The 13,293-nt window shown below is 52.9% G+C and overlaps 4 protein-coding genes across 4 annotated transcripts; 2 read left to right on the plus strand and 2 right to left on the minus strand.

The window, feature by feature from the left end:
* Window positions 1–359: 359 nt before the first annotated feature.
* Window positions 360–2,580, minus strand: J4E92_010691 (uncharacterized protein; the record flags this gene model as incomplete). Its single annotated transcript, XM_051502027.1, has 4 exons — window positions 360–1,698; window positions 1,754–2,152; window positions 2,208–2,429; window positions 2,480–2,580. 4 exons carry the CDS (start codon window positions 2,578–2,580, stop codon window positions 360–362), a joined length of 2,061 nt encoding a protein of 686 aa, XP_051347739.1.
* A 1,972-nt stretch (window positions 2,581–4,552) lies between these two features.
* On the plus strand, window positions 4,553–6,339 carry J4E92_010692 (uncharacterized protein; the record flags this gene model as incomplete). Its single annotated transcript, XM_051502028.1, has 4 exons — window positions 4,553–5,832; window positions 5,883–5,919; window positions 6,040–6,101; window positions 6,159–6,339. The coding sequence occupies 4 exons, from the start codon at window positions 4,553–4,555 to the stop codon at window positions 6,337–6,339; spliced, it is 1,560 nt and encodes a 519-aa protein (XP_051347740.1).
* Window positions 6,340–7,248: 909 nt separating this feature from the next.
* Window positions 7,249–8,590, plus strand: J4E92_010693 (uncharacterized protein; the record flags this gene model as incomplete). Its single annotated transcript, XM_051502029.1, has 3 exons — window positions 7,249–7,618; window positions 7,732–8,507; window positions 8,585–8,590. 3 exons carry the CDS (start codon window positions 7,249–7,251, stop codon window positions 8,588–8,590), a joined length of 1,152 nt encoding a protein of 383 aa, XP_051347741.1.
* A 2,740-nt stretch (window positions 8,591–11,330) lies between these two features.
* On the minus strand, window positions 11,331–12,027 carry J4E92_010694 (uncharacterized protein; the record flags this gene model as incomplete). Its single annotated transcript, XM_051502030.1, has 3 exons — window positions 11,331–11,447; window positions 11,502–11,815; window positions 11,877–12,027. 3 exons carry the CDS (start codon window positions 12,025–12,027, stop codon window positions 11,331–11,333), a joined length of 582 nt encoding a protein of 193 aa, XP_051347742.1.
* Window positions 12,028–13,293: the final 1,266 nt, after the last annotated feature.

Consider the following 13,293-nt stretch of genomic DNA (forward strand, 5'->3'; position numbering starts at 1 on the left):
GTCAAGGTGGAAGAGCTGAACGGGCAGAGTTGGATCAGTCAGTTGACCGAAGTTCTCTCAGACGAAGATTTACTTTGACATACAGTCATAAGCTGAACAGACGCAATGGGACGCACTACCATCTTGCAGCTTATGATGAAGAGCATTGGGGTTGCGTCACATGCAACTGGAGGCCTACAGCTCTCGTTGGTGTCAAGCTCGCTGGACTTCTTGATCTGTACTATATAAGAGCACACAAAAGTATTGCAGTAGCTGTCTTCCAAATACAAAACATTCCAATTCACAGCATCCAATACTACTAACCTCATCACACTGATACTATCGCGACGATGCGAAGTACACACCCAGGCTCCGTCATTCTACAACTTCGCCTCCCTCTTCAGGATCGGATCAACCCACTTCTTCCACCCCTGCTGTACCCCAGCATTCTGCCACGCCTTCTGATTGATAGGCAACTGCTCAACCCAACGCATGATATTCTCGTATACATTGCCGTCGTACATACCCAGCGCACTGCAGAGACTAGCATCGGAAAAGTCCCACGCATCAGTCAGGCCAACGGCCTCGGGCAGTAGCTGGTCGAGCAGGCCGTTGACATGATGCCGGATAGTGTCAAGCTGTCCGGAAGTGAAGTAGGGAGAACGATCGTCGCTTGTCTCGATAAAGGATACTGCGTCGACGGTACGTGGGTTTATGATAGTCGATAAGGCGTAGAGGGCGCGCATACGGTTCATGACGATGCGTAGGTAGTTGCATGTAGAATCAGACAGGCTCGAGATGAAGTCGGTGAATGACTTCAGGATGAAGTACTCGATATGGGCCCGCGAGGCGGAGATGAGCAGCATCATGTGCTCGTTCCACGCATCTGCTGGCAACTTGGTCGATGCGCGAATTGCCGAATGCGCCTTCACGACCATGCGGTGTGCACGGTCGCGGTAGATGGCAAGTTGTACTTTGGGGTCGAGAAACTGCGTTGCGGATGCGCAGCATGGAAGGTTGGGGTCTTCGACATCGGTCAGGTATTGCACGTGGGGCTCGATTGGCTCGCCGTCTTGTAGGCGGTCAAGTTGCTTGAGGAGATGTCGCCCGAGTTGTTGCCACAGAACGTAGTTCTCGCCTTCGAATGTCGCGCCACCGACCAATGCACCGACAATGTCTGGTAGGCCTGAGATAGACATGTAGCCGTGACCACCGCACAGCTTACGCGCGTCTTCGGCACCATCAGCGGCCTCGGACGTGACATATGCCTTCATCCCAGCAGTCAATGCGTGAACAGCCGGCAGAAGAGAGTGATCGTTCTTGCTCTGCATCTCCCGGAGCTTGTTATACTGTTCATCGCAGACCCGAGAACCGAAGAACATGGCGTACGTCTTAGCGATCAAGCTCAAAAGACGGAAATGCTGATGCTTGTAGTGCAAGATGCTGCCTTCAGTGGCAAACGCATCAGCAGGGCCGAGCCCTTGTTGTCGTACAACGGAGTATCGTGTTGCGATAGTCAAAGCTTGGGCTAGCTGAACCGTAAAGACGCTGGGCATCCTGCCGCGGACGAGCAGCATGACGGAGTACGAGAGCTTAGCGCGGAGGGGATCTTTGGTGAATGTGCCATCGGATGTGAGCTGGCTGTGAGCCATGAGCATCTGCGAGCGAGGGATGCGAACGTTGTCGAAGGAGGCGAAGCCATTGTCGGCTTCGTTGTAGCTGGGTCTTGGTGAGTGACTGAACTCCTGACGTCTTCTGCGAACTTGTTACTTACCCAAGCTTCAAGCCAACATCGCCCATCTTCACACCTGGCATTGGTGTGCCGTCCTCGACTGATCGAAGTTGTACAAGAAATATATGTGGGCCATGATCCTCGTCGCCAACGATGAGTCTCGCCATGACTGTGCCGTGTGTGGTCGAGAAGCCTAGCCCTGCAGGCCAAAACTTTGTTGATGAGATTGTTGGCGAGTGGATGACGAACTCATCGCGATCAGAGTCGAAGGTGGCGGTCGTTTCGATACCTCGCACGAATGAACCATGACCAAGCTCGGTTTGTGCGTATGTACCAAGTATCTTGCCGGATCGAGCGAGCGGCATCCACTTCGCCTTTTGTTCCTCTGTACCGTTGTGCTCCATGCCGGGCTCGAAGAGGATGGCTTTGTGACCGAAGGGGCTGTTGTAAGTCAGTTCACCAGTTGTGGCAGATTCTCCTGACTACTTCAACATACCTGGCGTTCATGAGGTTGTATCGCGGCGTAATCCACACGAAGTGCCCATGGTCATGCTTGAGCATATCATCGAGACACGCTTTTCCCATCTCAAGACCCTGTTCAAATAGATCCTCGCGTGAGGTCTCTGAGTAGCATCGAGGAAGCTTTGCATTGTCGTCGGTGCCTATTGCTTTCTCAACTCTATTGAAGGCGGCGCGTCGCTCCTTGACAACTTTCTCACTGCAGATGGATTAGCACCGATGTTACATAGGCTCACAGATTGTACTTACCTTCCCCAGAGTATGCACGTCAGCTGAAACGTGTCGAAAGAGGCGGAGTCTCTTGCTTTCTGCAACAGCGCGCTCTGGGCATTTGCTACCATATCGACCATTGTTGCTCCAAAGGTATAGACAATAAAACGTGAAAATGAGAGGCGAGTATGCGGAGGCGAAGACTAGGGTTGAGAGTGATCGATGAATATGACCGTTGGAAGACGTGTTGAGCAAGCCGAGATGTAGCAGTCTATTGCTGGGTGAGCTGGGCTTCCCCTATTGATGCTGGCGTGCCTCCCATAGTCTCTCTGGGCAGACACGTAACCCGCGCTTGCCATCCTCCAAGCCATATGTCGCCGTATACTTACCCAGTATGAACCATTGCTGCATTCATGCGGCGTAGAAGTCCAGATCAAAAATTGCGATTGGCCAGATCGTCCAGATGTCCTCACGGAGATATGCATACATGGTCCTTCCGTTCGCCAGATGCGAGTTACGAATCTCCATCTAGAGTTTAGCTGATACGGCTCCTTCACTATATTGGGCGATCCCTTGATCTCGTGTTTCATAGCTTTTACTCGTACAGTTGGGACTGAACACATTCCAGCAGTTCGAGCCCATAATCCCTGCTATGGTGTTCATTCGAGAACCATCTGAAGGTATTTGATGCTACTCCGTATTGCGCGCTTTCCTAGAGGTCGCATGTCGGCCAGTCAGTGATATTGAACTCTGGAACCGAAGGACGCGGGCCGTGTTTGCAAGGGCGGCCCTTGATGGCGCCGCCACGTGGGGAAAGTCCTCATCTTCCGATGGCATATCGAATCGCGTTCGTTTGATGTTTGATCCTTCCTCGGAAGGGACGTGAACTGCGATGCTATTCGATCAGATTTCTTCGATCAGACAGTAAGGACGTGGAGCGCGTGAGAACGACTAGCAGATGATCCGCTCCTCTAGCACGCAGGTGCTTGACTTTGACTGATATTGTGAGACGCATTGGCATAGTTTGACGGGTCGGAATCCTATTCCGTGGTTGGAATGAGGCGGCGTAATGCCTACAGCTGAGGTAGCAGCAATTCTATAGGGGTGCACTCCATTGCGCTACTAGCTCCGCGTCCGCCATTGCGAAAGCTGGGTGATGTCTTGGTGATCTACGTTGGGATTTCGAGAGATGTCGTCGCGGCTTACTTGTTGGTTTGCCATATCGAATGCAGACGTGCGGAGACCGACGGATGTCTAGATGCTAAGATCGTGGTGTTCTGCGGTGAGATGACGGCGGGCAGAAGCAGGCCAAGCCCTTTCTAGTTAGCATGCCATGCAACTTGCCGAGGCGACATGTGCAGAACCTGTGAAGTAACTGCCGCGCATTTCCATGCGTGCATGCCAACTCTGGCCATCCCTTGCTCTGCAACAACGATAGTCATCGCGCTGCTTTCCGGTTTTGTCTGCAGTATGCCTGACCCCTGGGATGAAAATTCGCGCTGGCCCTCCCGAAAATCGTCGGCAATACAAGCGAAGCTCTTCGAACTCCTCGTATGCGGCCTGCATGTAATCAGCTCTGCATCACCGACTAGAACTGGTCTGGTTCACAAGTACCACGCCAAGCGTGTCTGTAAGCAATCGCTACTAAAAAGAAGCATTCTCAAGACTTTGGTATCCTTACTCATCAATCGCATGCGGGTCGCACCGTTTCCATCTTTTCTCCGGCATTTGCCCTGCCCATGCTCGGATTTCGGACTTAAAGATTATTGGTTCTAGGCGCGTGGTACCATCCCAGGATGTGTGGCAGCTCTTCAACGTTCATCATGATGACGCAGTGGTGTATCTCTTCCTAACGTTTTTGCGGAGCTTGCGGCATTTTGATTCGTGGATCCAGGTAGACCACGTGCTGGCACCACGATGTACAGGGGTTGCCTGCAGTACACGTTATGGCAGATCAGTATAGCCCATGATTAAGTATCAGTCACCTTGAGGTCATGACATAACGCACCTGGGCTGGCGCGTCCACTCCACAATGCAACAGTCGCGCATTTGTAGAGGGTTGCATCCCGCGCCTCATGCTAGATCAAACTTCCCCAACTCCACACTTCGACAATGGCGCCTGCTGAACCCAATGCAAAACCTTTCGAGCTCTTGACAGCCGAAGAGCCGAATTTCCCAGAAGAGCGAGAAGGTTGGAAAGGATACATCGAGTGGGAGCGATACCCAGAAAAGAAGAAGCAGGCGGCAGAAATCCTGGCGAAATATGACTTCCCCGTACCTCCCGAGTTCCAGCTGAAACCGCTGCCCGATACCAACCCGGTGCTTGAGGGTGTACGATGGAAACACTACCACTACGCGATGGGCAAGACGCTGAAGGATATGCCGGCCGACTCTTGGGAACACGTCAAGAAAGAGAAGAGCGAGGACATGGTCCATGTACTGCAATTCCCATACAACGGAGAGCCGGAGCGGAAGCGCTTGGTCGAAACGGAGATTACCAACAACAAAGACCACTTCGTGAGAAACCACGGTGGCATACCTGAGATCGACCCGGAGAAGTACTTCTTCGAAGTCGAAGGTCTCGTCGACAAGCCGAAGAAGATCACACTGAAGGAACTACAGGACGAGAGCATCTTCCCACGCATTGAGACCTGCGTTACTCTTCAGTGCAGTGGTACGCGCCGTATTGAGCAGATTCACGACTACCCTGGAGACGGAGACGAACTCATCAATGCGCCGTGGGGAGAAGGTGCCATCGGCACGGCCCGCTACGTGGGCGTCAGTCTCAAGAAGGTGCTCAAGTACTGCGGGCTGAAGCCGGAAGGAAAGCACGTCGAGTTCTTTGGTGCTGATACCTACTTCAAGAAGGGTCACGTATACAACTACGCTGTATCAGTGCCGACTCGCAAGGTCAAGATCAATGAGGTCATGCTGGCGTGGGAGATGAACGGAGAGCCACTACCAGCCATCCATGGCTTCCCACTCCGTACTGTCGTAATGGGCTACATCGGCGCCAGAAGCTGCAAATGGCTCACTCGTATCAACGTCATCGACCAGCCGTCTCTAGCTCCCGTTCAAATGAAGGAGTATCTCTACTATACTCCGCAGAACGGCAAGCAAAACGTCACATACAGCAACGGTTTCAGTATCCAGACGATGCCTGTTGCGAGTGCTATCATGACGCCTGTCGACAAAGACGTCATTGTACACGATGGGAAGATCCGCATGACTGGCTGGGCATACAGTGGAAGTGGCTGGCCGGAACGAGTTGAAGTCAGCAACGATGGTGGTGGTGTTTGGTACGAGGTGCCATACGAGAACTTGAGCAAGAAATACTACCATGCCTGGCGCACGTGGTGGGTTGATATTCCAGTCGATGCTGAGGGGTGGCTGTAAGTCTATTGTCGTCGGTCGTTCTGCGACAGATGCTAACGTGGATCAGTGAATTCTGCGTGCGTTGCTGGGATGACGCTTTGAATGTAAGCAAACTTCGACTTCCGTTGCGAAAGCCCCGCACACCTTACATCGTGGCTGTCTCGATGTGGCGTGGCAAAGTGTCGCTGTGACTACCAGACAACATTTGCTGACCTTACACGCAGACGCAACCCACCTTCGTGCGAAGTGCATGGAACTGGGATCTCCACGTGACATCCTCATGCCAGTAAGTAGCTCTTTGAATGCTCTTGCATGCTCGATAGCAATACTAACGTTGTGGTAGCCGCGTCAAGCTTTACAGCGTCAATCGCACCAAACCCGCCACGATGAAGCGTCTCAAGCAACTCGAAGACCACGGTGCTTCGATTCATCCTATCACCAGGCCTTTGCCATTTGATCTCGAGACCGAGGAGGAATATCTCGAGGAGATGAAGAAGCGTGGAGGTCGCGATCCGGAGGAGTAGATTGCTTGGCCAAAGTGGCTACGCGAGTCGGGTTCGAACAAGCCTGACTTTACTGGATAGTAGGATCGTTTTAATAGCCGGTACATATGATAATGCGATGAGTAATACCTCATCCCCGAAGAGCGGCCGTGATCAGTGAGGTACCCGGCGGGTAGAGGTCGACGCAGGCGGCAGCATTTCGCCACGTCGTATCGCCAGTCTACTCGAGCTTTCCCGGTCTCGGAGTGCATGCAGCAAAATGTGTATGAGGCACAGTAGTTCCGGAGATCAAGTCTAGTCGGTGATGAATTGCGGCGCAGTTGAGACATTGCCCCACCGCGGGCGGCACGTGGCCGGAACGCGATCACAAAGCGGCTCTCTCATTGTGTCACAGTCAACGACAAGGCATATTGTTGCTGTCGATGTTACCTTGGTATTACATGGCCAATGTATTCGAGCGCTCTAACGAAGAGCTGAAATCTGAAGACCGTACCAAACCATGCCCAGTCTGCCTCGCCACGCACTTGCAGCGCAGGGCATTCGGCCCCTGCATTGCATCGCAGGACATCTGCATGAACTATCGGATCGCGCGAAGAAGAGGCAGGAGCGGGCAGATGGATCAGTTCTCAGTGGACTATGTGGAGTTCATACGAGGATAGTCTCTGCGCACGTCAGCCGGGCGACATCCGCAAGCGCCTGGGGGCCAGGCATCTTGCTTCCCACATTGTCGTTATTGGATATGTTTTGGGGGTATATGGGCTTTCGATACTTCCGCCGGTAGTAGCTTGGATTGAGGGTGCGCGATGGAGCGTGGTGTCGAGCTTGGTATCCTAGGTCGCTATAAGTATGTGAAAGCGTTGCGATAAGTCCTAAATTATCTTCATCTATCTCATCTTCCAGGCATTACTACCCCTCTTCTTGTCTTTCAAGATGCGGTTCTTCATCCGTGCTGTTTCTCTTGCCGTAGCTGCGACATCGTTTCTTGCTCATGCGGCACCTCTTTCAACTCGCTCAACCGAGGATTCGATCGCGGGCCGATACATCGTACAGCTCAAGCCGGACGTGGACGTCGCAACATTTACCGCTCACCGCGAGAAGGTCCGCAGTATAGTTGCTCGCCATCTCGGACGACGAGATGACGTCGACCTGAACGCCGGGATCGATCAGGAGTACAACTTCGGAGACTTCAAGGGCTATGCCGGGGCATTTGATCCAGCCGTTGTTACCGAATTGGAGGCATTAGAAGATGTTTTCCTCGTCGAGAAAGACTTCCTAATGTATCCCACGGCTCTCGTAACGCGTACGTATAAACATCCTCGAGCCCACATCGACATTAGGTGTCCCACTTTGTCGTGTGCAGACCTGTTCGGTGTTTTCTTCTTGTATGAGGTATGTGTCGCTAACACTGAGTAGAAACCAACGCACCATGGGGTCTTGCAAGCGTATCCTCCAGGACCAGAGGAGCTACCAGCTATATATACGATTCGACAGCTGGTAGCGGCACCTACTCGTATGTACTAGACAGTGGAATCCGAACGACCCATGTCGAGTTCGAAGGCCGCGCTTCCTGGGGATACAACGCAGCCAACACCAACAATGCCGATGTCACCGGCCATGGCACCCACGTAGCTGGTGTGATTGGTTCGAAGACCTACGGCGTTGCCAAGAACACGACTCTCATTGCGGTCAAGGTAATAGGCGATGATAACGTCGCAGCTGGCTCCAGCGTGCTGGCCGGCTTGAACTGGGTGACAAACGATATCGTTACCAAGAGCCGACTGGGTTCAGCCGTGGTGAACTTATCGCTCGGTGGGCCAGCCTCCTCATCCATGGATAACGCTGTCAACGCACTGGCGAACCGAGGTATACTGCCTGTCGTCGCTGCAGGAAACGACAACCAGCCGGCCGCAAACGTCTCGCCAGCTCGTGCTGCCAACGCTCTGTGCGTAGGAAGCGTTCAATCAAACGACGCTCGTTCTTCGACATCGAATTACGGGTCGGCCGTAGACATCTGGGCTCCGGGTGGTGATATCATTTCTACCTGGCACACCTCAAATACGGCAACAATGACAGCAAGTGGTACCTCGGCGTCTGCACCTTTCGTGGCTGGTCTGGTGTCGTATCTGCGCGGTCTCGAAGGGCAATCGATCGGTCCGGCCGCGAGGGCAAGAGTCTTGTCATTGGCTACTGTAAGTGACTCTGGACCGACTGCATGTGAGACGTACACTGACATTGCAAACCTAAACTTAGCCAAATCGCCTTACAGATGTAGCAGGCGCACCAAACCTATTGGCTTACAATGGAAGAGCTTGAAGGCGATGGTCGCGATCGGCTCGTAATTTATCCTTGTATAGCATTACAGCGTATATTCATCTCAATCCATCTTCGACGTTACAGCAGTGATAAAGAGCTGTGTTCCAGGTGCCTAAGACGTGATACGAGGGTCGGCGCGAAGTGTATCCTGGTCCACAGGTGTTGCGACACACGTTCTTAACGGAGCTTTGAAAGAGCTTGAGGTGTCTCATAATTGAGGAGCTGATCACCGAGATCCATGAAAGCAACACAAGTATCTGCTCGGATTAGTTGAACTCGAGTCGCGTCCGACGACGAAAAGTGTCGGACAGTGTTCTGACGGAAGGAGAACATGCCATCCGGAATAGGCTAAGAATGACTTAGTCATCTGGTGAGTGGGGCCCTTCAGGGGTTCGCGATTACGATGACGTAGAACACCCTTCTGTTCACCCCAACCTCACCACAATTTCCACAGCATGCTACCTACACCTCTCCAGAATGCCGTTAATGCGCTCCGGAGCCCGAACTACAATCCTGGATATGGTGAGGCGCTGGCAGCTTCGCACGTAGCATGGACTTCACTTGATCATCATCAACAGTTGTTGCAATCGCGTCTTCCAACGCAGTTGCTTCATTAACAGCAGGCACCTTGATCTCTACGAAGCTGAAGTACCTGCTTTCCGGTCGCATTGCGGCCTTAGCAGTCTATCAGAAATTCTCATTGCCCTGGAAGCAGCACGGGAGTCTCAAGATGCATGGGCGGGTAAGAGATAACCGTCTGAAGTTGACAATGGTCTACAGGAGCCTACGAATATGCTTCACTTGCTGGAAGCGGCAGTCGCGTCTCGCTTGGCACCATTGCTCAGATAGATCCTTCCGACAACCACTACCCGAGAGCTTCAAAGCAACTGCGACCCTACCGCCTACTCGGGACCTGTGGCACGCGATGTGTATACATTCGAGACCACATTCACGGCGATCGGCCAGCCATCAACCCTATCGTTGCCTCTAGCCTACGGCCTATCGCGATGGTCATCGTGTTGCTTCCGAGTTGCGGATTAAGAGGGCTGGTCAAATCCTTGCTCTCACCTCAGGTCACGACAAGCGATTACGCCGAAACTTCGGCTCCACGATACGTCTGCGCGCGCAAGAAACACCAAAGTGGAAGAAAGGGACGAACATGCGTTTACCGAGTCAGCGGCGAGCGTACAGGCAACGGCGGACGCAAAGTCAGGCTATACACGAATGTGGAAGGTGTCGATCTCGACGACGACGAGCGGCGGAGTTTCGCTGGCATTCAACACACTATGCGCTACACCAAGGGCCGCAGCCCAAGGCCGGAGAAATGTCACTCCTCTCGGATACCACGCTCTGTGGGCAAAGAGCGGCTGAAGGCCAAGAGGTTGGCTGGCAAGGCTCACGATGCAAGCGATGAGGGCTCTGATAGTCGTGCTGAAGGCAATGGGATTATGCCCTCACGAACCCGACTCTTGAGTGCAAGCTCGGACGAAGTGTGGGACGTGCCCAGACATCTCAGATTTGGAGAAAATGGGAAGCATATATTCTGCAAGTCGCACAATGGCTCACGCAGCAGGACACGCGATATCGATCCCCGTGAAAACCCACAAATCCACAGACGAAAAGAAGCAGGCCGCTTTGGTGAGCCGACGTCGCAAGCCGAGGGACGCGTTCGAAGACCTCGAGACGATTATTGCTCAGGCGCGCTACCGGTCCCAGAGCATCGGTCAAATACACCATCCCTGGAGTCAGCACCGATACTTTCATCACGAAGATCTCGAACAGCCGCAGCGAACAATACCATCAAACTTGTCATCAATTCCGAAAAATATACATCCAAATTGCAAGACCATGTGTCACGCGACGGACAGCAGAACGCATTCGGGATATCAGAGGCGCCTGGAAGCCCATTCAGGCAACCCGGGCTGACGCCACAGGAGTCTTTCGACTTAGTCTTCGGGGCAAGCTCTCAAGTCGAAACGCGGAGACGGCTGCAAGCGGGTCGGGCAGACGATCATATTGCGCCAGACGTGCATGAGTCCGCATCCCAGCTCGCACGCGATCCTTCACTAGGCAAAATACAGCAAAAGACGGACGCATACAGCCTGGCTCAAAACCCATCTGCATTAGACTTCGGACACTCTGTACTCAAGCATGATGAACATGAGATTCTTACAAGATCGCGAGCACCTGCTCTCATCAGTCCTTCAAGAACAGCGTTGTCAACACGCGGCGCCACGCGGGCAACAATGCCACGGTTTCTTCCAGAACAATCCCTACAACAAGTCACTTCAGGTATACCTGGACTAGTTCATGTTCAGGCCGGTGTACCGTCTGATCGGTACCCATTAAGTGTCACCCCAGGAACCCCACCATATACGCCCGGAAAGGCGACATGATTCGGAAATGATACAGCAGCGTGGTATGGCATACGACGGTCAGTCCGGTTATCAATGCAAGTGTCTGAAACAGGAACTCTGAATGGAAAACAACAATTGGGGTATTATTAAACGCCGTTTACCGAAGGCAAGATATTAGCCAATCCAATTAATCCACGTCCTCGATCAAATCATCAAATCCGCTGTTCATTACGGGTATTGCCTCATTTCCTCCGTCCAACAGATCACTTCCGCTATGTTGGCTGATATCGTCGTCCAAATCCTGATATTCCTACTTAGCATCAGTTTCGGTGTCGACAACGTTCACGTCTCCTGTGCGACCGGGGTTACGATGATCTTCGCCCCCATGACGGCCGGGGAGTCCGCGTCCTCGATGTCGGGATAGATGTTATTTACCAGAAATTGTCCGACCTGCCATGACTACGACTTTGTTAGCTATCAGCACTCTCATTTGACTGGAGACACGCGACGTACCAGAAGCCCGCCCTCCACATAGTGTCTCCACCTCTCTGAAGACCCCAGGTATACCAAGATTTCCCATGGCAGTTCCTCGCTATCGAACTCCCAGAACGTCATGTACTGGTACACTGACGCCTTTTCTACTTGTTTGTATTTCTCGTCCTGGATGAGCGAAGCGTGCTCGAGCTTGAAGATGCGCGTGCGAAGCAGTCCAGGACTCTCGAGCATACCGGGCGTAAACTCTTCTCCGAACCACTTTACGAATTCGTCGTGAACCTCCGGAGCGGGCTGCCAAAGGACTACGACCCACATTTGGACATCGCGGGGATCTGATGCAGGGTGTTAGCTTTCATGGTGCATCCTTGTATCGTGATCTTGAGGATGATATACCTCCGCGCCACTCCTCTCCAAACCAGTTCTTATGCTCTGTGTAGAACCGTGTGTCCACCTTCGCCTCATTCGGAAGTTTGTCCAGCGCAGGGCATATCCGCGCATCCAGGTCTTGCGCGCTTGGTTGTTTTGGTAGGTCGTAAATGGTCATGAACCTGCCATCAATCCCAGGTACTTCCTGGAATGGGCTGTCTTCCACTTGCTCTGCATGTCTGGCGGTGGACCTGATCTTCACCAGGGCGTCGGGTATATGCGTGGTTTCGTACCAGTGATAGGCATCGTTAGCATCCTCGCCTAACTCCGCCCAGGCACAAGCAATTCTTGACATGATTTCTTTTTGCGAGAGTTGGTAATTCGGTTCCGCGGACGTGGTCAAGAAGGATGAATGCAGAAAGGTAGGTGAGACTTGACAGAGCAAGAGAGCAAGGTAACACAGCGGTCAGCATAAGGAGTACGCGCAAACAGAGCACACCTGGACTGTGCCACGAAAGTTTTGCCCTGCATCCCTGAACCATGTGCTCTTCAGCAAGGGTTACTCCGTCGGGGCAAGTAAAGCTGTAAGAATTTCCCCAATCAGTATGGTGTCGTGGCGGCCCGTATCCGCCTGACTGCGGCCATGAGGGTGTGTCCGCAGTACCGCCGGGGAAGTTCGCATTGCCGAAAGCTAATTTCGCGACTACTGCCAATAGTCACGATCAGTGTAGTTCGCGAGCTGATCTCAATCAATGCGAGGCAGACTACAACTTTAAAATGATGATGCGCTGGTATCAGTCGGAGGCAGAGGTAGGTCGAGTCATGTGAATCACCGATGCGCCGGGAGACGGACATGGGTGATACGCAGGAAGACCGAACGGGTGATCACACGTCCGAAAGGAGAAGCGCGCAGACAGGAATCAGGTAAGTTAGCCAGCTGATTAGCATGTATTGGCTCGCTAAAAGTAGATAATGCTTTCGATTTGAGCGGTGCAGGATCGCTTAGACAGCATGAACGCCACGTAGTAAACAAGACATGGCAAGACTGCGCCGTAACCCGAAACCTCCTCGTGCTTATCTCCCACGTGGCGCCCCAGACTGTGCGACATATGACGCAAGTGTTCGCAGCTTTTACATAGCGTTTCTCTCTTCCAACGGAATCATCTTCCCTTCCAATAAGGCTTTCCTGACGCGCACACTCCCATCTCTTCCTTTACAACAAGATACCGTCCCCAATGTCGATGTGCATCTTCTTCTCATGCACATCTCTCTTGTCCCTCCGTGGAAAACCGCGAACTGCCCGTTCACAGCCCAGGGCGCGGCATTGAAAACGACGGTCGTCCAGATGGGATCCTCGGTAGTGGCGTCGGAGATCCGGCATCCGTGAGTACTTCTTGTTGCAGCCGGTGTGTGTGCAGATGTAGACTCTCTTGGTCTCGACCCG

This window comes from Alternaria infectoria, assembly GCF_024043175.1.
Source record: "Alternaria infectoria strain BMP 0036 chromosome Unknown scaffold_41, whole genome shotgun sequence".
Classification (NCBI taxonomy): Eukaryota; Fungi; Ascomycota; class Dothideomycetes; order Pleosporales; family Pleosporaceae; genus Alternaria; species Alternaria infectoria.